A 24,720-nucleotide genomic window follows, 5' to 3' on the forward strand; every position below is an offset into this window, starting at 1 on the left:
CAGGGGTCTACCACTCTGGGTAGATAAATACTGAGGGGAAAAAAAAAGGCTAAATGCTTACTATGTTCCAGGCACTCTACTAAGCACTGGAGTAGATACAAGGTAATCAGGTTGGACACAGTCCCTGTCCCAAATAGGGTTCCCAGTCTTAATCCCCAATTTACAGATGAGGTAACTGAGGCCCAGAGAAGTGAAGTGACTTGCCCATGGTCACTCAGCGGACAAGTAGGGGAGCCTGCATTAGAACCCAGGTCCTTCTGACTCCCAGACATGGGCTCTATCCATTAGGCAACGCTGCTTCTCTTCTGGTACTTGTTTCACACGTACTCTGTATCAAACACTGTTCAAAGCACTGGGGTCGATTCAAGTCAATTAGGTTGGACACAATCCCTGACCTACTTGGGACTCATAGTCTCTCAGAGGGAGAGCAGGAGAACTGAAGCACAAAGAAGTAAAGTGAGTTGCCCAAGGTCACACAGCAAGCATTTGACAGAGCCGGGATTAGAACCCAGATCTTCTGACTCATAGGACTGTTCTCTTTCCACTAGGCCATGCTGCTTCCCCAGGGCTTTACCCTTTTGATATTCCCCAGGGTACACGGCTCCCTTCCAAGATTTCTGACCCCGGATGGGGGTGACTGGGGCCTTGGATGTCCAGGGATCGGGAGACCTGCTCCGGATTGGTTTTCCAAGATGAGAGTCAGCCAGCCTTTTTTCCTTCTCGGACCACTGAGTATTTCCAAGATTTTGGCCCAACACGGGCAGGAGATCCGGCAATCTTCCCTTCCACATTTAAACCACAATCCTGCCTTTGTTGCGGGCAGTCGAACAAAATGTGGGCAGGCCACTGGACTAGAATGGAATAGATGGGATTACTTTTCACATTTCCAGTGCAGCTCCATGGACCCTTTGGTGAAGAAAGGCAAAGTGGAAAAACCTGTTCAAACTGAGTTCACTGATATCAGGGTTCAGCAGTTTTGTCATGGATGTGGAAACAGTTTGCTGTGGGTATAGTTTTCTGTACACATTGCACAGGGCACGTGAACAGAATGATGTTGCCCCTTCTCTTCCTTGTTCTATAGCCTCTAGCCCTGAAGGACTCCTGGTGCATTCTAGGAGACCTCCCAGGAGCCATGCTGTGTGGGGCCATCATGGTGTGTTCAGAATGAAAAGAACGTCCTGGGAGTGAGTAGGTTTCCACTCGAGATGATAGAAGCAAATGGTATTCAAATGTAATTGAGGCATCGCATGAATATTTATCAGGAAATTTGCTCACAAGTTCAGGTTGAACAACTCCCTGTGGGCCTGATTCGGTCACAGTATAGGAAAATGCAAATAGGGCCTTGACTTGCATTTAAAGTAGGCCACTCCATCTTATAGGCTCACAAGCTAGAGAGCTAGAGACCTGAGAAGAAGCTTTGGAGTCAGAGGTCATGGGTTCAAATCCCCACTCCGCCAATTGTCAGCTGTGTGACTTTGGGCAAGTCACTTAACTTCTCTGGGCCTCAGTTACCTCATCTGTAAAATGGGGATGAAGACTGTGAGCCCCTCATGGGACAACCTGATCACCTTGTAACCTCCGCAGCATGTAGAACAGTGCTTTGCACATAGTAAGTGCTTAATAAATGCCATCATTATTATTATTATATCCTAGCCAAGTAACTTGTTGAAGTCGTGGTCCAGCGATCTAGAGTTTAAATTTGTGACGTTCCAGGGTTGTGCCTTGGTGTTAAATTCTCTTTTCTCGTTCCACCTAGATATTATCCTCATATTTGTCCGTGCAACTGTTTTCCAACATGGCGGCCTATGGACAGGCCCAATACAGTGCAGGGATCCAGCAGGCCGCTGCTTACACTGCCTACCCTCCGGCACAAGCCTATGGAATACCATCCTACAGTGAGTAATGTCTGCCGTCCTTTCCGCTCCTTCATTCTTCTAGAAGAACTTCCTTCACCTATATGCTACGCCTCCTTCTCCTCTCCAAAGACACATTGAATTTGCCTCCTCGATGCACTGAAGGGATCATCACCCTTTAGTCTGTTCGAATGTTTTAAATAATTCTAAAATTTTTGCCAGTCGGTCATTTATTGAGTGCTTATGGTGTGCAGAACTCTGTACTAAGTGCTTGGGACAGTACAGTGCAACATTTCCTGCCCACAGTGAGCTTACGGTTTAGAGGCAGAAAAATATGAAATATGTTTATTGGAAAGGTGGCTCTGAAATTTTCCCAGCACAATTCCATACTTTCCTCTTGGCAAAGGAATTGAAGATTATTATTATTATTACCCTTGTTGTTGTTGTTGTTGTTGTCATATTTAAATGTTTCATATACGTCTAATACTGGGGAAGATCCAAGTTAATCAGGTTGGACACAGTTCCTGTCCCCCGTAGGCTCACAGGTAAAGTGGGAGGGAGAAGAGGTATAGAATTTCCCTTTTATAGTTGAGGAAATTGGGGCCCAGGGAAGTGAAGTGACTCGCCCAAGGTCACACAGAAAGCAGGCAGCAGAGCCGGAATTAGAACTGGGTCCTCTGACTCTCAGCCCACACTCTTTCCACTAGGCCACACTGCTTCCCACAGTAAAATCTACTGTTCCATGCAGCCAAAGATACTTATTATTGTAATAATAAGCAATAATAATAATAATAATAATAATCAATAATAAGTTACTTATTATTGTAATAAGTAATAATAGTTAATTATTGTACTCTTCCTAGCTCTTAATACAGTGCTCTGCACACAGTAAGTGCTCCATTGACTGACTATTCCAGTTTATAATCAGCAAGTAGTGATCTCTGCTTTCATTCACCAAGCACTTTCATGGATGCCATTTTATCCTCACAGCAGCCCTATTGGGATAGAGAGAAGACCAGTCACTCAATCATTGGTATTTATTGAACATTTACTGTGTGCAAAGCACTGAAGTAAGCACTTGGGAGATTACAGTACTTTAGAGGTCATAATAATACTAATAATTTTGGTATTTGTTAAGCGCTTACTATGTGCCAAGCACTGTTCTTAGCACTGAGGGTGATACACGGTAACCAGATTGTCAGCCATGTGAGGCTCACAGTCTTGATCCCCATTTTACACATGAGGGAACTGAGGCACAGAGAAGTTAAGTGACTTGCCCAAAGTCACACAGTTGACAAGTGGCGGAGCCAGGATTAGAACCCATGACCTCTGACTCCCAAGCCCGGGCTCTTTCCATTGAGCCACGCTGATATGTTCCCTGCCCACAACAAGCTTACATTGTAGAGGGGAAGAGGGGTTTGCATTGAGATTTCTGGGGTTATATAATCATAATAATGATGGTATTTGTTAAGCACTTAATATGTGCCAAGCACTGTTCTAAATGCTGGGGTAGATACAAGGTTATCAGGTTGTCCCACGTGGGGGCTCACAGTCTTAATCCCCATTTTACAGATGAGGTAACTGAGGCACAGAGAAGTTAAGTGGCTCGCCCAAGGTCACAAAGCAGACAAGAGACGGACCCAGGATTAGAACCCAGGACCTTCTGACTCCCAGCCCGGGCACTTTGACTAAGCCACATTGCTTCTGTAGTTCAGAATATGTGAGTTCAGATTCCCGTTGCAGTCTAGATGGGTTTGCATTAGGATTTCTGGAATTATATTTGAGTTCAGATTCCCTGGAGTTACATCCAGTGCTAATACCAACATCTGTCTCTGTCAGAGAAGGTGAAAAAAGAGCCAATTGCTACTGGGTAGAGTCATAACAGTCTCCACAGCCGGGCCCACATACTTCTTACGAATCCTATCCGTGCCTATTCTTTTAATTCTCTAAATTGCCTATTCTTCCAAATTGTGTTATCCATTCTTTTTATCCGTCCTTCAGTATTCTATCTGTGGCATGCTTGTGTTTGAGCTTTTCCACTTGGAAGACAACCAAGAACATTGAAGCGATATTGTATTTAGACCCCAAATGAAACAGGTGTATCCTCTAGACCATCAGCTCATTGTGGGCAGGGAATGTGTCTGTTATATTGTTATGTGGCCCTCTCCTAAGTGCTTAGTACAGTGCCCTGCACACAGTAAATGGAAATTGATTTGGTACCCAGGAATTTCAGGATTAAATCTTCCTCCTTCAGATTTCCAGAAAGAAAAAAGACTAAAGAAATGGAATTTGGATTTTAGTCATAGGAGTGCATGTAGTTGAAAAATTAGTGGTTGGCATCCATAGTTCTTTTTCAAACCTTTGGCTACCATGATTGTCTCATGCTCTAGAGCAACTGAAGTTGTCATTTTGTTTTAATGGTACTAAGCACTTACTATGTGTTAAGCACTGTTCTAAGCGCCAGGGTAGATAAAAGTTTATCACATTAGAAACAATCCAGCTTAAAATGGGGATTGACTATGAACCCTATTTGGGACAGGGACTGCGTCCAACCTGATTATCTTGTAATAATAATAATAATGGCATTTGTTAAGTGCTTACTATGTGCCAAGCACTGTTCTAAGCACTGGGGGGATACAAGGTAATCAGGTACAGTCTTGATCCCCATTTTGCAGATGAGATAACTGAGGCACAGAGAAGTTAAGTGAGTTGCCCAAAGTCACACAGCTGACGGAGCAGGATTAGAACCCATGACCTCTGACTCCCAAGCTTGTGCTTTTTCCACTGAGCCACGCTGCTTCTCCTCCCAGCACTTAGAACAGCACCTGGCACATAGTAAACACCTAACAAATACCATAATTATTAATATCTAAGCCCAGGTAAGCCTAGAATAGGCATAGTGTGATAGAGAAGCAGCATGGCTCAGTGGAAAGAGCATGGGCTTTGGAGTCAGAGGTCATGGGTTCAAACCCCGGCTCCGCCAACTGTCAGCTGTGTGACTTTGGGCAAGTCACTTAACTTTTCTGTGCCAGTTACCTCATCTGTAAAATGGGGATGGAGACTGTGAGCCCCCAGTAGGACAACCTGATCACCTCATAACCTCCCCAGTGCTTAGAACAGTGCTTTGCACATAGTAAGTGCTTAATAAATGCCATTATTATTATTATTATTATAATGGCAAGTGAGGAGAGCTAGAGAAAAGTTGGGAAGAGAGGACAGAGGAATAACAAGGATGCCTCTTATCAGTATGCACTTAGTGAGATACCATTGAATGAATTGCCCATTGGGTTTTTTTTTTCCTCCCCTTCCAAAGGCATCAAAACTGAAGACAGCTTGAGCCATTCTCCGGGACAGAGCGGATTCCTCAGCTACGGCTCCACTTTCAGCACACCGCCGGCAGGACAAGCCCCCTACACCTATCAGATGCACGGTCAGTACAGTGATCTCACCCAACTGCCCCCCACCTCACTGCCCACCTCTAAACTGTAAGCCTCCCTAGTCTGTAAGGTTGTCGTGGGCAGGGAACATATCTACCAACTGTTGAACTCTCTCAAGCTCTTAGTACTGTGCTCTGCACACAGTAGGTACTCAGTAAATACCGTCGATAATGGAACCTTCTGAATTAGGTGTCATAAATGCCAACCTCCTCACTGTAGCTCAATCTGGTATATCTCGCCGCCAACCTCTCGCCCACATCCTACTTCTGATCTGGAATGCCTTCCCTCTTCCTATCAGACAGAGAATTGTACTTTCCAAGTGCTTAGTACAGTGCTCTGCACACAGTAAGCACTCAATAAATATGATTGATTGAATGAATAATTGTTCTCCCCCCCTTCAAAACCTTATTGAAGGCACATCTCCTCCAAGAAGCCTTCCCTGACTAAGCCCTTCTCTCCACTTTTCCCACTCCCTTCTGCACTGCTCTTACTTGCTCTTTCATTCATCCTCCCTCCCATCCCCACAGCACATCTGTATGTATCTGTAATTTATTTATTTATCTTTTTATTTATATTAATGTCTGTCTCCCCCTCTAGACTATGAGCTCATTGTAGGCAGGAATGTGTATGTTTGTTGTTATATTGTACTCTCCCAAGTGGTTAGTACAGTGCTCTGCACACAGTAAGTGCTCAATAAATACTATTGAATGAATGAATAGAGCTGAAAGGACTCTTGAGAAGTAATTTGGTACAGCCCTCTGCCTTTGAGCCGGTGAATGCTGAAATAACCTGGGAAAGATGGTGATGTGAGGGGAACAAAAAGCCCAGGAAGGAAACGAGGCCTGGCTCCTCTTCCTCTTGCAACTTGTAATGCCCAATACATAGGAAAAATGTTTGACTGCTCTGCTTCCCTCCTCTGCGTTTTCATCAGCCTTCCTTCCTCCTCCCCACAGCACTTGTATATATATTTGCACAGATTTACTACTCTATTTATTTTACTTGAACATATTTACTCTTCTATTTATTTTGTTAATGATGTGCATATAGCTCTAATTCTATTTGTTCTGATGATTTTGACACCTGTCTACATGTTCTGTTTTGTTGTCTGTCTCCCCCTTCTAGACTGTGAGCCCGTTGTTAGGTAAAGACCGTCTCTATATGTTGCTGACTTGTACTTCCCAAGTGCTTAGTACAGTGCTCTGCACACAGTAAGTGCTCAATAAATACAATTGAATGAATGAATGAATTAGCCTTGAGCTTCCGAGGCATTGAGAAGCAGCGTAGCTCAGTGGCAAGAACACGGGCTTTGGAGTCAGAAGTCATGGGTTTGAATCCCGACTCCGCCACATGTCTGCTGTGTGACCTTGGGCAAGTCACTTAACTTCTCAGAGTTTCAGTTCCCTCATCTGTAAAATGGGGATGAAGACTGTGAGCCCCACGTGGGACAACTTGATCATCTTGTATCCCCCCCAGCGCTTAGAACAGTGCTTTGCACATCATCATCATCATCAATCGTATTTATTGAGCGCTTACTATGTGCAGAGCACTGTACTAAGCACTTGGGAAGTACAAATTGGCAGCACATAGTAAGTGCTTAACAAATGCCATCATTATTATTATTATTATTTTAGTCTCCCGACCAAGGATCATGTTGGGAAATAGCAAATGTTCATTCATTCAGTCGTATTTATTGAGCGCCTATTGTGCTGAAAGCACTAGACTAAGCGTTTGGGAGAGTACAATAGAACAATAAACGGACACATTCCCTGTCCAGAACAAACTTGCAGTCTGGAGGACTAGCTGTGCTTAATCCCTTTGGTGCATGCCCAACAGGATTTGAGTATCTCTATGAAGCATTGGGCTCTAAGGTGGGTGTAAAGCCAGTCTCTTGTACAAAGTAGAGAGGCCAAGCAAGAATCATGAAAATCTCTGGCCACCATGGGCAGCGAAGGTGGGCACCCCAGTGCCCACAGGCTGGTCCAAGGAGCTAGGCACTGAGTCTGGCACGATTCCTCTCTGTTGGGCACTTCCTGCAGAACTTTTGCCCACTAAGCCCCCCTTTGCTCTTCTCCCACTCCCTCCCACACCCCCAGCCCCACAGTACTTACATCCTTATATGTCGCTTATTTCTTTCTATTCATGTCCGTCTCCCTCACTAGAATGTCATCTCATTGTGGGCAGGGAATGTGTCTGTTCATTGATATACTGTACTCTCCCATGCACTTAGTACAGTGCTCCTCATACAGCCATCGCTCAAAAAATATGATTCAATGAATAATCAACCATTTCACGTGGGCTCTTGGTCCCCGATGTCTCCTTGACCGGATGGAGGCCCTTCCATCATTTCCGCCAGGAAGTCCTGCCCTGGACTTGTTGGTTACCATGGTGATTCTGGTGCGATGGACAGGGGTCTGAGAGAAACCGAGGCACATCCAGAAAAGGGGGAGTGAGGAGAGTCAGGAGACACCTGCTGCTCTCAATCCCTAACATCCTCCATCTTCTTTTATTTTTTCCCCTTATTTTCCCTGACTTCATAAATAATTGTCATTACTTATCTGCAGCTCTGATAAATAGTGATGAGGGAGGCAACTCAAACTCTTTCCAGAAGGCAATCATTCTGCACTGAGACCTTGCCTGTGGTCCCTGGGCTCAGGCAGGAAAATTTCCCGTTGCTTCCCACGCTGGCACCGAGGCTTGATGCATTTGTGCAGCCCTGATTCTATCAGGAAATGCTGGATTTGTTGCCCCCTTTGCTGGAGGAGCAGAAGCAGCTGGGCCGTGTCCCAATTAACTCCATTCCGATTTAACGTTAATGGCTCTAAACTGCTATTGACACAGCACAGGCATTTCCATCGGTATTTTGCCAGCCTGATGCATTAGGCTGCTTTTTTTCAACAGGATCCGCCTCAAAACCATGCACATGTGCTTTGTATTAACTTTTTTTTGAAAAAAAAAAGATGTTTCAGAGAATAAATAAGCCTTCAACCTACTTTGAAGGCCTTTTTGTAAAGATATTTTATGTTTCTTCTTTTTTGAAATGGAATATTTGGTTGAAAAGTGTCAATTTTGAGCACATCATCACGTCTTTGACAAACCTGGATGAGGATCCTGATTTGGAGGCTGCCCAGCTAATGGTATCAGAACCATTGATCGAGTGCTGTTTGTGCATTTTTTGTGGGCATGTGTATATCTCCTTTCCTCCAAACAGCTCAATTCTTTGCTTGTTTGTTGAAAAAGAGAAAAGCACAGAGGAATTAGTCATAGTTATGGCAAGAACACTTTTGCTTTTCCTCCGTTTGCAGCAGAAGTGAAAGTAATGAAAATTAAGCTGGCTAAAAATCAAATCAAAGAACTGTCCTCGCATGGGGATCTATCTTGAACTCACAGTTCCTTTTAGAGGGTCACATTGGTTTCTGCTTCAGCTCGTTCTGGGTAGGGATCATGTCTGTTTATTGTTGTATTGTATTCTCCCAATTGCTTAGTATGGTACTCGGCACACTCGATAAATACACTCTTAGTGCACGATCAATAAATATGATCTCCTGGGAGTGAGGAGACCTGGGTTCTAGCCCCGGCTCTGCCACTCCCTGCTGTGTGACTCTCTACAGTGCTTTGCACACAGTGAGCGCTCAATAAATGCGAATGAATGAATGAATGTACCTCAGTTACCTCATCTGGGGATTGAGAATGTGAGCCCCACGTAGGACAGGGTGTCCGACCTGATTTGCTTGTATCTACCCCAGTGCTTAATACAGTGCCTGGCACATAGTAAATACTTAACAAATACCATAATTGTTGTTATTATTACTAAGTGTAGACAGGTCAGGTTAGACTAAGTTGCGGTACCCCACATTTAAAGAACTCTGTAGCAGTAGTCACTCATCTTTGGAAGAAAAACTGCTGCCCCATGGATCCTTAAGGGATGTTGGTCAAGGGAAAATACTCATCTGGAAGATGGAATCAGATCTGGGCAACTCCTTTGCCTCCATCTCCCCACCTCAGGGAGACACGGGTGCCCACAGGGAGGAGAAACCAGATAACTCTTTAGCAATGGATTGTCTTTTACATCTTTGGCATAGACCTGGTATTTCTGGGATGGATTTGTGGAAAATGTGAGTTTTTAAAAGGAGGGAAGAAATGAAACCTGTCACATGGACAAGTTCTAGGCATAGGGGAGAAGGGATGGAGAAAAAGCATGGCTCAATGGAAAGAGCACGGGCTTGGGAGTTAGGGGTCATGGGTTCTAATCCCAGCTCCACCAATTGTCAGCTGTGTGACCTTGGGCAAGTCGCTTAGCTTCTCTGTGCCTCAGTTACCTCATCTGTAAAGTGGTGATTAAGACTGTGAGCCCCACGTGGGACAAACTGATCACCTTGTATCCCCCTCCCAGCGCTTAGAACAGAGCTTTGCACATAGTAAGCATTTAACAAATGCCAACAAGAAGAAGAAAAGGGATTGCATTCATCATATTTGACTGGAGTAAAGTGGAAGAAGAGGAAGAAAAGGATTAAGATGGGACACCTTTCCCCTCTAGACTGAGGTCATTTTTTTTTATCGTGTTTGTTAAGCACTTGGTGCCAGCCACGGTACTAGATGCTGGGGCAGATACAAACAAACTAGTTAGACACAATCCCTGTCCCACATGGGGGTCACAGTCTTTATCCCTTGGACACAATCCCTGTCCCACATGGGGGTCACAGTCTTTATCCCTTGGACACAATCCCTGTCCCACATGGGGTTCACAGTCTTTATCTCCATTTTACACAAAAGGTGACTGAGATCCAGAGAAGTGAAGTTTCTTGCCCAAAGTCCTTCTGACTCCCAGGGCTGTGCTCTACCCACTTAGCCACACTGCTTCTCAAACAAACTCTCAAGGTTCCTTGTTGAAGGGACAGAACAATAACAATACTACTAAAAACAATAATTATGGTATTTAAGGGCTTACAATATATCAAGCACCATTCTAGGCTCTGGGGTAGATTGAAGTTCATCAGATTGGACACAATCCCTGCCCCATGTGGAGCTCACAGTCAAAATATAAGGGAGAACAGATATTTATTCCCCATTGTACAGATGAGGAAACTGAGGCACAGAGAAGTTAAGTGACCTGCCCAAGGTCACACAGCAAGAATGAGTTCCTTGCCTCCCATGTTCCTTGCCTCCCAGGCACCTGATTTTTTCTACCAGGCCATGCAGAATTGGCTACTTTCTCCAGTAGACTGTAGGCAGTGTGGGCAGAGAAGCAGCGTGGCTTAGTGAAAAGAGTCTGGGCTTGGGAGTCAGAGGTCATGGGTTCTAATCCTATCGGTTGTGTGACTTTGGATAAGTTACTTAACTATTCTGTGCCTCAGTTGCCTCATCTGGAAAATGGGGATTAAGATTGTGGGCCCCATGTGGGATAACCTGATTACCTTGTATTTATCCCAATACTTAGAACAGTGCTTGGCACAAAGTAAGTGCTTAATAAATACCAACATTAGTATTATTATTATCAGGCTTGTTGTGGGCAGGGAATGTGTCCCTTTACTGTTACATGGTACTTTCCCAAGCACTTAGTACAGTGCTTTGCACACAATAAGTGCTCAATAAATGCAACTGAATGAATAAATGAATGCTCCTCCTCCTCACACCTGTTTACCTTTCCCCTAATCCTCATGCCAGTCTGATTGAGTCTGTTTCTTCAGTCCTGTACTAATTGCCCTTTGTTCATACAGAGAAACACTGTGGTCTAGCGGAAGTCACGGACCTGGGTTCTAATTCCAGCTCCACTACTTTGCTGTGTAGCCATGGGCTAGTCGCTTAGCTTCTCTGTGTCTGCAAAATGGGGATTCAATAGGCATTCTCCCTCTTACTTAGACTGTAAGCACCAGTGGGACTTGATTATCTTGTATCTACCCCAGTGTTCACACACTGCTTGGCACATAGAAGCACTCTACAAACACCACAATCGAAATCATGGTGTAGTGGTGATCCCCGCCTTACCTCCTTCCCCTCCCCACAGCACCTGTATATATGTTTGCACATATTTATTACTCTATTTTACTTGTACATATTTATTCTATTTATTTTGTTAATATGTTTTGTTGTCTGTCTTCCCCTTCTAGACTGTGATCCCGCTGTTGGGTAGGGACCGTCTCTATATGTTGCCAACTTTTACTTCCCAAGCGCTTAGTACAGTGCTCTGCACACAGTAAGTGCTCAATAAATACGATTGAATGAATGAATGAAATCCCTGGCCTGGGAGTCAGAAGGGCATGGATTCTAATCCCAGCACCTCTGCTTGTCTGCTGTGTGGCCTTGGGCAAGTCACTTCAGTTCTCCAGGCCTCAGTTCCCTCATCTGTCAAATGGGGATTGAGACTGTGAGCCCCATGTGGGACAGAGACTGTTGGGTCCACACACTGTTTAGTACAGTGTCTGGCAAATAGTAAGTGCTTAACAGATACCATAATTATTATTAGTAGTAGCGATGATAGTAATGAAATAGCTGACCACTTAATAAAGGGAAAGAGAGGCTGTACTAGACATCATGGCAGCAGACAGGAGGTGCTGCCTTTATTTTTGAAGCCAAAGCTACTGCTGGTGAAATCCTATCCACACTTGTGGGTGTGACTGATAAGATTTAGGTCCAGCTGACGGCCTCTGAGAGCAGCCAGATTTGCCCAGCAGTTGCTAGTATCCAGGTTAGCACATGGAGTTAAATGCTTTTGAAAGATCCTACAACAGCAGGTTCGAGGTCACGGTGATTACACTTCCAAGATCCTATCTACAGTGTATTGTGCTGTATTCTATGGTTGTTGGGCAAGAAGAATTCCAGCTATCATCCCCCTGGTGGGGCAAAAGTTGTATTTAATAATAATAATAATAATGATGGTATTTGTTAAGCGCTTACTATGTACAAAGCACAGTTCTAAGCGCTGCAGAGGTTACAAGGTGATCAGGTTGTCCCATGGGGGGGCTCACAGTTTTAAGCCCCATTTTACAGATGAGGTAACTGAGGCACAGAGAAGTTAAGTGACTTTCCCAAAGTCACACAACTGACAGTTGGTGGAGCCGGAATTTGAACCCATGACCTCTGACTCTAAAGCCCGTGTTCTTTCCACTGGGCCTTGCTGCTTCTATTTAGTTAGTTATATTATGTCTGGTACCCCCTTTAGACTGTAAGCTCATTGTGGGCAGGGAATGCATCTGTTTATTGTCTGATTGTACTCTCCCAAGTGCTTAGTACAGTGCTCTGCACATAGTAAGCCGTCAGTAAATATGACTGAATGAATGAAAGTGCCAGGGAGGTGAGTTTCCACCATCAGCCCCCACCCATCTTCTAAAAGATTTTTACGGTCATGGCTAACATTTATTAAATGCTTGTGGTGTGCTAAGCACTGGAATCATTTCAAAACCAATCAACCGGTGGAAATAATTAGTCAATCAATCGGTGGCATTAATCAATTGATTGTATTTATTGAGCACGCACCATGTGCAGAGCACTGTACTAAGCCCCTGGAAGAGCACAATACAACAATTAGTAGGCACGTTTCCTGCCCACAGTGAGCTTACAGTCTAGCAGGGGAGGCAAACATTAATATGAATAAATAATTTATAATATAAAATTTAAAGATATGAACATAAGTGCTGCAGGGTTGGTGGGGGGGGGGGGGGGGGGGCAAATATCAAATGTCCAGAGGTCACAGAATAAGCATTTATTGAATGCTTACTTTGTGCAGAACACTGTACTAAATGTTTGGGAGAGTACAATACAACAGAGTTGATAAACACATTCCCTGCTCCCACAGAGCTTACTAATTGAACAGTTATTCTGTGCAGAGCATTGTAATAATAATAGTTATTATGGTATTTAAGTGCTTACTATGTGCAAGGCACTGTACTAAGCGCTGGGGCGGATACGAGCAAATCAGGTCGGACACCCGAGGTGAGGGAGTGTGGATGGCTCTGAACAACAACACTTCTGCAAAAGCAAGTCCAGGACAAGGCCTGTAGGTGATAATCATACCTTTTCCTCGTTACCCATCCACGGTGGTGATAGATTCATACAAACTGCTCAGTCCAGCACTCAGGTTCCGCTGTCAGACCGCGATACAATCAGACACCGTTTGTGAAGATCTTGAGTGCTATCTTTAGTTCATTTGGAAGATATGAGAAGGCGTCGGTGATTTTCGAGGTGGCTTGTCACTTTTCCTGAGCAGAAGGGGATCTCTGCCTTTTTAGCTTTCCAGACGCAAGTGGTCTGGTGACTTTTCTCTTCCCTTTCTTATGTTTCAGCATCACTCCCCCCCAAATCACTGAAATCTCCCATGATTATTAGCTTGTCAGACTCTGAAGCCACTGCTGTGAGAGTATTCAGAGCCTTATAGAATTTTCCATTCTCTGTTACTATCTGTCATTCTTGGTGCATAGAAGGTGAGTATCTTTGCATAAAGACACTAAGCGGTTAGTACAGTGCTAAGCACTTAGTACAGTGCTCTGCACACAGTAAGCACTCAATACAATTGAATGAAGACAGGTGAAGGGTTATCAGGGGTGAAGAGTCATCAGTCAGTCATTTATGCCTCTGGGCATATTTAGGAGAATAGAGGCTAAGCATTGTCTGACTGGAAAATTATCGAGTGAGTGTTGCCTATTGGTTAGATCACAAGCCTGGGAGTTAGAAGGACCTGGGTTCTAGTCCTGGCTCCACCACTTGTCTGTTGGGTGACCTTGAGCAAGTCGCTTGACTTCTCTTTACCTTAAGACTGTGAGCCCCCCATGGAACAACCTGATCACCTTGTAACCTCCCCAGTGCTTAGAACAGTGCTTTGCACATAGTAAGCGCTTAACAAATGCTATCACTATTATTATTATTATTTACCTCTATTACCTTATCTGGAAAATGGAGAGTAAAACTGTGAGCCCCACGTGGGACATGAACTGTGTCCAACCTGATTAGCTAGTATCTATCCCAGTGCTTAGAACAGCGCCTAGCACATACTATGCACTTGGAGAAGCAGCATGGCGTAGCGGATAGAACAAGAGCCTGGGAATAAGAAGGTCATGGGTTCTAATCCCAGCTCCACCACCTGTCTGCTGTGTGATCTTGGGCAAGACACTTTTCTTCTCTGGGCCTCAGTTCCTTCATCTGTAAAACAGGGAGTGAGACTGTGAACCCCACAAGGGATAGGTACTGTGTCCAACCTGATTTGCCTGTGTCCACCCTAGAGCTTAGTACAGCTGCTGTTGGGTAGGGACTGTCTCTAAATGTTGCCAACTTGTACTTCCCAAGCGCTTAGTACAGTGCTCTACACACAGTAAGCACTCAATAAATACGATTGAATGGACTGTTTAACAAATGCCACAATTATTACAATTATTATTACTAACAAATACCGTAAAAAATACCTGTTCTCCCCTTCTACCTTAGACTGTGAGCCCTATGTGGGGCAGGGACTGTGTCCTACCTGATTATCTTGTGACTTTCCTAGTGCTTAGTTCGGTATACCCTTCACAGATACTATTATTATTATTATTATCATTATTTCTCTGGAGAGGAGAGACATTTCCAGATTTGGGGTTTGGTTGAGTGTCACACTAGCAGCTGTGAATGCCACCCATCTTAGTGAACGAGCCCTGCTGTAGTTCCAGTGGAAAGAGCATTCCACTGGGGAATCAGAAACCCTGGGTTTTTATCCCGGATCTGCCTTTAATACCTAACATAAGCCTTGTCTCGTCCCTCTCCTTCAGCCCGCTTATAGAGACAATCACTAAATTGTGTCGATTCAGTCCCCACAGCATAGAGAAGCAGCGTGACCTTGTGGATAAAACTCAGTCCTGGAGCCAGAAGGACATGGGCTCTAATTCCGACTGTACCACTTGTCTGCTGTATGACCTTAAGCAAGTCACTTCACTTCTCTGGGCCTCAGTTACCTCATGTGTAAAATGAGAATTAAGACTGTGAGTCCCATGTGGGACATGGACCATGTCCAACCTGACTAGCTTGTTTCTACCCCTTACAAAATACCATAAATTTTTTTTAAAGTTATGAAGCCATGAGAGTAGATGAACTCTACAAGTAATACTGTCATCTTCAGGGTGACCATTTTGTAGGCAAATGGAATTTTGTATTTCTCTTCGCAGACATTTAGCTTTCTTGCACCTTATAACCTGCCACTGAGTCATTAATCTTGCAGATATTTGATATTTTACACAAGTAGAACTTGCAATGAACTGGAATTTTTGTGTTCCTTATGAAAGGGAAATCATGCATTCATTAGTATTCTCGTTCAGTGGAAAGAGCATGGGCTTTGGAGTCAGAGGTCATGGGTTCAAATGCCATCTCTGCCAATTGTCAGCTGTGTGACTTTGGGAAAGTCACTTAACTTCTCTGTGCCTGTTACCTCATCTGTAAAATGGGGATTAAGACTCTGATCCCCCCGTGGGGCAACCTGATCACCATGTAACCTCCCCAGTGCTTAGAACAGTGCTTTGAACATAGTAAGCGCTCAATAACTGCCATAAAAAAAGAGATAAACTCTAACTATGCCTGAGAGAGACCTTGAGATTGACATTTTTCTGTTCTGAGAAAGAATGTTAATGTTCAGTGATGATATTTGATTTTCAAGGGCGGTAAATCAAATAATTTGCTTTGGGTTAAATGGGTCAAATAGATGAAAGGTAGAGGAATGGTAAAAACTTAAATCTAAAACCTTTAAGGGTTTTAAAGTTTGAGCTAACCCCTTTATCCAGTATTGTAAATTTATCATTTTATTTGATTATTAAATAAGCACAATTTGGTAAACATTCTAAGTCTCTTATGAACACTGGATGTACTTCGCTAGATTTTTTAAATCAGTTGACAAACTTCTAAAAGTTTATCAAAAGTGCTGCGTGCCTGTGACATTTTAGCAGCATTCCTCTTAGGGCACATCTGAGGAAATACAGTGTGCTTTAGTAGTTGTCCTGGATTAACTGCAGGGATTTCACCCTATGGCATCTCTAGAATTTATGTATTTATTTGTAACCATCCTCAGCACTTACGTGTAGCATTTATTGCTGACATTCCATTTTTAAATTTTGAATATTCTGTTTATAAAAATCTTTATGTCTGCCTGTCCCATTGTTGTGTAAAATCCTTGTGGAAGGCTTCCCTGACTAATCTCTCTTCTTCTCACCCTGTTTTCCCTCCCTTCTGCATCGCCTATGCACTTAAGTCTGTAACCCCTAAGCACTCTGATACTCAGCCCACTCAATTTGGGTATATATCATTATATTCTGTGGCTTTCCCTTCCTGAAATTTTAATAATTGTCTGTGCTCCTAGAATGTAATCTCCTTGAGAGGCAGAGATCTCCCAGATGCTTAGTACAGTGCTCTGCACACAGTAAACACTTAATTGATGCCTTTGATTATTAATAATAATTATAATTAAGGTACTTGTTAAGTGCTATTTTGTGCTGAGCACGGTTGTAAGTGCTGAGGTAGATATAAGCTAATCAAGTTGGACACCGTCCCTGTCCCACAAGGATTCACACTCTTAATCCCCATTTTACAGATGAGGGAACTGGGGCCCAGAGAAGTTAAGTGGCTTGCCCAAGATCACACAGCAGACATGTGGCAGAGCCAGGATTAGAACCCAGGTCCTTCTGACTCCCAAGCCCGTGCTTTATCCACTAAGCCGCACTGCTTCTCTTGGTTGGCAAGAAACTTCTGATTTGCCATTTCCCAAGCACTTAATACAGTATAGCAAGGGCTGCTTAATAAATATCATTACTACTATTATGTCATACTATTGTTATTAGGTAAATCAAGCAAGTCCCACCCGCTACAAAAGAAGACCTGGTACCTTCCACCAAAATTATTGGATAAATTCATGTGATCCTGTAGCATAAAATTTCTCCAAGCTGTCTGGGCAGTGAGGGAAACGGAGAGACTGTGTGAGTCAAAACTGGCCTGCAATCCGGAGGCTTTGTAAAATTAAAACCTCACTAGAAAACGAGGTAGGACAAGACCCCGACTTCCCAGCTGGTTTGCATTAGTCTCAGTCTAAGACTGTGGCGACGAAGCCATGTTCCACGCCCTAGTAAGTTCAGGGAGGAGAGGCCTCCTTCAAGAGGGGTCAAATCTCACTTTTTACAGTATAAATTAAAGGTCCCCTCTTCTCTTCTCCCTCCTTTGCTCTCCCCTCCCTGTCCCTCCACCCCCCTTCCACCCACCGTGGCAACACAATATCTCTTGCAAAGATTTCAAAACATTGAAGCAGACCGTGCTAAATTGACTTTATTGTTTTAAAAGCAGCCAAAAAGTAAAAAGTGTCCAGTCACGGACCCCTATGTTACTTATCATTCTGCAGCAGGAGATTAAGGGCTTGAAGGTAGATGGATTAACATTCTGCTTTGCCAGATTTTTACCAAGATCTCTTCATTCCAGTCCATACCTCCTGAAGGAAAACTCATTGGAAAATCAGTGGGGTTTGAACTCCACGGTCGGGATTTTAGGGCGGCAAGAAAGTCCTTATCTTAGGGGGGAAAAGAAGGAGGTGAGGTTTCCAGGTGTGGGAGACGTGGGGGGGGGTGGGGGGGGAAACTCCACTGTCTTTCTTTAGCCATTGCTTACTGAAAGTACCAGAAAAATCGACAATAATAATAATTATGGTATTTAAGTGCTTACTATATGCTGAGCACTGTTCTAAGTGCTGGGCTAATACAAGGTAATTAGGTTGTCCCACATGGGGCTCACAGTCTTAATCCCCATTTTACAGATGAGGTAACTGTGGCACAGAGAAGTTAAGTGGCTTTCCCAAGGTCACACAGCTGACAAGCAGCAGAGCCGAGATTAGAACCCAAATCCTCTGACTCCCAAACCTGTGCTCTTTCCACTAAGCCACGCGGGACTTTTTTTTCCTGTTTTTTAGATGGTACTGGCCTCTCTTGTTAGATTCACCAGTGATAGGCAGAATAAATATTGCACCTCCCCACCAAAACACACACACACACACAAACGCACATAAATTTGTCTGTTAGTGGGAGAAAAGGAAAGGGGGCTCAGTAGGGGAAGGCCTCTTAGAGGAGGTGTGTAAGCGGTCTCTTGTGAGTCAGTCTCTGGAATTGCAGAAACTGCACCATCGCAGAAGCTCTTTGCTTCTCTTGTCCAAGTTGTTAGAGAATCCCCTTCACCTAGTGCTTCCTCTAAGATCTGGTAATCTTTAGGCCTCTGTTAATCAATGGTATTTATTGAGCACTTACTACGTGCAGACTTACTATGTACTATGTGTGTACTAAGCACTTGGGAGAATACAGTGCAACAGAGTTAGCGGATACATTCCCTGCCCACAGTGAGTTTACAGGGGGAGGCAGATGTTAATACACATAACTTAAAACATATAGTTTAGAGGCATGTACGTAAGTACGTAGGAGCAGCCTTGCCTAATGGTTAGAGCACAGACCTGGAACGAACCTGGATTCTAATCCCAGGTCCACCACTTGTCTGCTGTGTGATCTTGGGCAAATCACTTCTCTGTGCCTCAGTTACCTCATCTGTAGAATGGGGATTAAGATTACAAGCTCCGCGTAGGACATGAATTGTGTCCAACCTCATTAGCTTGTATCTTCCCCAGGGCTTAATATAGTGCCTGGCATAAGTAAGTGCTGAACAAATACCATTAAAAAATGCTGTGGGGCTGAGGGTGGGGTGAATATCAAGTGCCCAGGAGTCACAGACCCAACCGCATAGATGATGCAGAAGGGAGAGGGAGCCGGGGGGAAAAGAGGGGTCAATTGGGGAAGGCCTCTTGAAGGAGATGTGACATTAGTAAGTGCTTCCTTTATACTTAGTAGTTAGCTCTGATTTATCTGGAGTGGGGAAGTGTACGAGCTGAGATTAGTGGGAGAGGAGTGAGGATAAGTAATGGGGAGACAGCTGATTGCCTAGAAGCTAGTGGTTATGGTGTTTGCATGTGGGAGTTTGACATTCGGTTGTATGTGAGCTTCCCCCCTACCTAGGCTGTTAGCCTCATGTGGGACAGGGAGTCTATCCAGCCTGATTCCCTTGTAATAATAATAATGGCTTACTATGTGCAAAACACTGTTCTAAGCGCTAAGGAGGTTACAAGATGGTCAGGTTGTCCCACTGGGGGCTCACAGTCTTCATCCTCATTTTACAGATGAGGGAACTGAGGCACAGAGAAGTGAAGTGACTTGCCCAAAGTCACACAGCTGACAATTGGTGGAGCCGGGATTTGAACCCATGACCTCTGACTCCAAAGCCCGTGCTCTTTCCACTGAGTCATGCTAGCTACTGGGGCACTTAGAACAGTGCTTGACACATAGTAAACACTAACAAATGCCATCTTATCTTATTTCATTCATTCATGCATTCATTCAATCGTATTTACTGAGCAATTACTCTTTGCAAAGCACCGTACTAAACGCTTGGGAGAGTACAACATAACAACAGACAAAATCCCTGCCCACAATGAGCATACCGTGTAAAGGAGGCAGACATTAATATAAGTAAATAAATAAATTACAGAGATGAATAAATTACAGATATTTTTAATATTATCTTCCCTTGACATCAGGTTAAAATTGCTAGAGTTGCCTGTGAACAGATGAAATACAGCAAACAGTGGTATTTGAGTGCTTACTGTGTACAGAGCACTGTATTAAGTGCTTGGGTACAATTCAACAGAGTTGGTAGCCAGGTTCCCTGCCCATGAGGAGCTTACAGTCTAGAGAAATGTCCAGAAACAAGGTTTCCCACCTGTGGCACTCTGGAAATCTGTAAGAACCATTTGGAAAAAGGGCCCCGGGCTATCTAGAGGTCATAATCAATCCGTGATATTTACTGAGAGCTTACTGTTTGCAGAGTGTTGTACCAAACACTTGGTAAAGTACAATTTAGTAGTAAGTAGATGCTGTCAACGGCTTTTTTAAAATGGTATTTAAGCACTTACTCTGTGCCAAGCGTTGTTCTAAGTGCCAACATCTTTCCATCCTTCCTCGACTATCACCTGTCCTCAGGGTGGACACAGTCCCTGTCCCACATGGGACTCACAGTCTAACTCATTTATAGATGAGGAACTAGGACCCAAAGAAGTAAAGTGACTTGCCCAAGGTCAACAGCAGACAAATAGCAAAGCAGGGATTAGAACCCAGGTCTTTTGACTCTCAGGCCTGTGTTCTTTTCACTAGACCATGTTGCTTCTCCCTTAGAGTTGAAAAAAGGAAAGAGGAAAGTTTGTTGGGAAGCAGGCCTTCATTGAGCTGTATGAACTGCACCATCTTGAGCAACGAGAGATTTTTAAAAGTAAATTCTAAGTAGAATCTATCCTTCCTGTATTGGAGCTGCCCTCTTCATGGGAAATTCCACTCAGAGGAAAACTCGTAGAAGTATACATTGTGTCCAAAGGGCATGGGAATCAGGGGACATGAGTTTTAGTCTCAGCCTCCATCCCTTGGCCTATTGTGTGAGCATCTCTGGGCCTCAGTTTCCTCATCTGCAAATTGGGGATAAGACTGTGAGCACCGAGTGGATCGGACACTGTCGGATCTCCTCAATCTTGACTCTAGCCTAGAGCTTTGCACAGTGTGGGTGCTTGATAAGTGCCATTATTGTTATCATCATCATCATCATCAATTGTATTTATTGAGCGCTTACTGTGTGCAGAGCACTGTACTAAGCGCTTGGGAAGTACAAATTGGCAACATATAGAGACAGTCCCTACCCAACAGTGGGCTCACAGTCTAAGAGGGGGAGACAAAACCAAACATACTAACAAAATAAAATAAATAGAATAGATATGTACAAGTAAAATAAATAAATAGAGTAATAAATATGTACAAACATATATATATACAATATATATACAATAACAATATATATATACAATATATATACAATAACAATATATGTATATATATATGTATATATATATATATATATATATATATATATATATATATACATATATTGTTATTGTGCCAGTCATTTCTTCTGACCCTCTGAAGCACTCTATTCAGGCAAACTCATGATATCAGATGAACGTTTCCTAATTCCCTAACGGCTTTTTAGCCAAGACGCCCCGTAGAAGCAGGCATTCTGGCAAAGAGAAGAATCCTGGGGTACTTGCACTGCTACTGCCACTAGGGTTTATTTAATGGCACTGCTAAGGCAACTCCATTATTTCCTCTCAAGCTCTTAATACAGAAATTTACTTCTTATTATTTTGGTATTTGTTACATGCTTACTATATGCCAAGCGCTGTTTTTAATAATAATAATTATTATTATTATTAATAATAATAATAATAACAATGTTGGTATTTGTTAAGCTCTTACTATGTGCCAAGCGCTGTTCTAAGCTCTGGAGGGGATATAAGGTAATCAGGTTGTCCCACGTGGGGCTCACAGTCTTCATCCCCATTTTACAGATGAGGGAACTGAGGTCCAGAGAAGTGAAGTGACTTACCCAAAGTCACACAGCTGACAAGTGGCGGAGCTGGGATTAGAACCCATGACCTCTGACTCTCAAGCCTGGGCTCTTTCCACTGAGCCACACTGCTTCTTTACTTAGCCCTGTGCCTAAAGAGTATGTACAGAGTATTTTACAAGGCATAGTATGCCTGCATGTTATGAATCTTTTTTTGGTCTTCCTGATAAATTGACTTTGGAAAAATAGAGATAACCTCTTCATTGAAAGGTGTATGCAGTGAAGGTCTCCCTCAAAGGCCTGAGGGAAAAGAGGACATAACTGGGAAGACGTGAAAGAGAAGCAGCATGGCCTAGTGGGTAGAGCACCGGCCTGGGGGTCGGAGGATCTGGGTTCTAGTCACAGCTCTGCCACTTGTCTGCTGTGTGATCTTCAGCAAGTCACTTCACTTCTCTGTGCCTAGTGACCTCATCTGGGGATTAAGACTCTAAGCCCCATGTGGGAGAGGATCTTTGTCCAATCTGCTGAGTTTGTATCTACCCCAGTGCTCAGTACAGTGCCTGGCACATAGTAAGTGCTTAATAAATGCCACAAAAAAAAAAAGAGAGAAAGGTCAGGTGATGAGAATGTCTGAGAGTCCTGGTAGCCTTTGATATCCACCAGCTGTGGGGAAAGGTTTTCTTTTGCGAAAGTGATCTTTGGTGTCCGATGGAATGGAACATTGAAGAATTACCCGTGCCAGTCATAGAAAAGCGGCAGGACCTAATGGAAAGAACATGGGCCTGGGACTCAGAAGACCTGGGTTCTCATCCTGACTCTGCCACTGCCCCCCTGTGTGACCTTGGACAAGTCATTTAACTTCTCTCAGCTTCGGTTTTCTCTCTGGGGATTCAATACCTGTTCTCCCTTCCCCTTAAACTGTGAGGTCCATGAGGAGAGGAATTGAGTGCAACCTGATTATTTTGTAGCTATCCTAGCACTTGGTCAGAGAATCTGAGTCACGGAAGCAGGGGCCATTCTGAAATTCCTCAACAATCTGGGGATGGTTTTGAGGCTTTTTAGATTTCTGGACTCTCTCTTTTCCTGCTTCAAACACCCCCCTGAGAGGTTTAACCTGGATTGCATAGTACATAGCAAAGTTTGTACAGGTTTATGATCCTTTGCAAAACTTGCCTGGGTGAATGCTCAAGATTAGAGCAGTTAAGTAGCCTAGTGGAAAGAGCTGAGAGTAAAGAAACCTGGCTTTTAGTCTTGGTTCTGCCACTTGACTGCTGTGCAACCTTGGAAAAGTCACTTGACTTCTCTCTGCCTCCATTTCCTTATCTGTAAAGTGGGGATTACATTGCTGTTCTCTCTCCTCTTTAAACTGTGAGCCCCTTGAGGGAAAGGGTCTGTGTCTGATCTGATAAACTCATATCTATCCTTAGTATAGTGTTTCGGACATAGTTAAGAACTTCAATTATTAATATATTGGAGAAGAAGTTGTTCCCAAATGCTGATCATTCCTCGGTCTTCCCCTCCTCTCCCCTCCACTACATATTTTTGCTAAAAAAATTTTCCCTTCCAAATAACCTATTTTTTTTGTGTGAAGTACTTGTGGCGCAAAAGCTGTCACTCAGCAAATAAAAATAATAGTAACAGCGGCAGCAATAATAGTACAGCATAATAAAATCTATTAAGAAATCAAAAATGAAAACCAGCAGGTATTTATCTAGTGGGCCTGGCCAGATTTGAAAGTTGTTCTTTTATTGTTTGGTTTTGAAACTAATATTAAGACAACCACTCCCTTCCTCTATCGTGGGACAGGGTCTCTCTTTCATAGCCAATTTCTTTTTGTATCTACTCCAGTCCTGAGCACATTAGTAAACATTTAATAAGTAGAAAACTCAGCAGAGCAATATGGTTATTGTTGTGTTATACTCTCCCCAGCGCTTAGTACAGTGATCTGCACACAGTAAGCATTTAATATGATCGACTGAATGAAAGTGTGTGCAAAGAACCTCTTCATGTGAATATCCCTTATGATGCCCTTACTTAGGTAATGTAATGTACCTTAGGTTAAAAACTCGGGATTCTTTTTAATGGTATTTGTTAAAAACTTACTATGCGCCAGTCAGTGTTCTAAGCATTGGGGTAGTTTCAAGGTAGTCAAGTGGGACACAGTCCAGATCCCACAGGGGCCTCACAATCTTAATCCCCATTTTATAGAATTCGTAGAACTTGCTGGGGTTCACAGTCTTCATCCCCATTTTATAGAATTTGTAGAACTTTGCAGACATTTGTCAAACTTATATGGTTGTGAGATTCAATAAATGATCCATTGACCAACCAGAGATGACAACACCATGTTCAGTAGCGATTTTTAGGGACGGGGGCGATGAAAAAGAAAATTACCAGTCCTAAAGGCACTCAGTATGTTTTCAGAACTGGAGAGAGGCTGGATCTGCCGAAAAATCGGGTTTGTAAACATCCCAGCCCCCATCGACTGGATCATTCATACTCCGTGCATCCTGAGTGATTGGAACAGCCTGGAAAGCGACAATCGGCGGGCTCTCTGGGGATTTTTGAACGCTCCGAATAGTACACGCTCTGTAGCTTGGGAGCGAGGTCCAAGGGAAAAGAGAGATAAAGGCCAAGCTATTGCAGCTGTTCTGTTCATCAAACCTTATAGGAGCATGAAAAGTATGCAGAGCAAGTAATGAATTATGTATCCATACTGCCAAGGAGCCACGGGGGGTGGGAGAGGCTTTGATCTCCAGAAGAGGGGACGGCTTGAAGGGAAGCGGTCTGTTTCGGGGTGAGTTACTGTCCGGAATTGCCACCCTTCTGGATGCCCATTGGGAAGACCAGTGGGAATCACTGCTCTGGAAATGGAGCCCTGCTGCCTAATGGCAAACAGTTGGAAGTGACACTGTGCTGAGCCCTGGCTGAGTTTTCGTTCTCCCGGAGCAGACTAAAGTCCAATAGAAGCGCCTCCGACTGACAACCATGTAACGTTTTATGAGGGTCTCTGCCCAGTA

At 43.6% G+C, this 24,720-nt stretch overlaps 1 protein-coding gene across 3 annotated transcripts in view; it reads left to right on the forward strand.

Moving 5' to 3' along the window:
* The window catches only part of EYA2 (EYA transcriptional coactivator and phosphatase 2), a 193,525-nt gene that overhangs the window by 82,407 nt on the left and 86,398 nt on the right, over positions 1-24,720 (forward strand). For all 3 annotated transcript variants that reach the window (XM_038750190.1, XM_038750191.1, XM_038750192.1), the window contains 2 exons: positions 1,757-1,895; positions 5,167-5,283. In XM_038750190.1, the coding sequence (XP_038606118.1) occupies positions 1,796-1,895; positions 5,167-5,283 (217 nt within the window). In that variant the 5' untranslated portion in view covers positions 1,757-1,795. The remainder of the gene's footprint in view (positions 1-1,756; positions 1,896-5,166; positions 5,284-24,720) is intronic.

The sequence above is a fragment of the Tachyglossus aculeatus genome, chromosome 8 (genome assembly GCF_015852505.1).
Source record: "Tachyglossus aculeatus isolate mTacAcu1 chromosome 8, mTacAcu1.pri, whole genome shotgun sequence".
Classification (NCBI taxonomy): domain Eukaryota; kingdom Metazoa; phylum Chordata; class Mammalia; order Monotremata; family Tachyglossidae; genus Tachyglossus; species Tachyglossus aculeatus.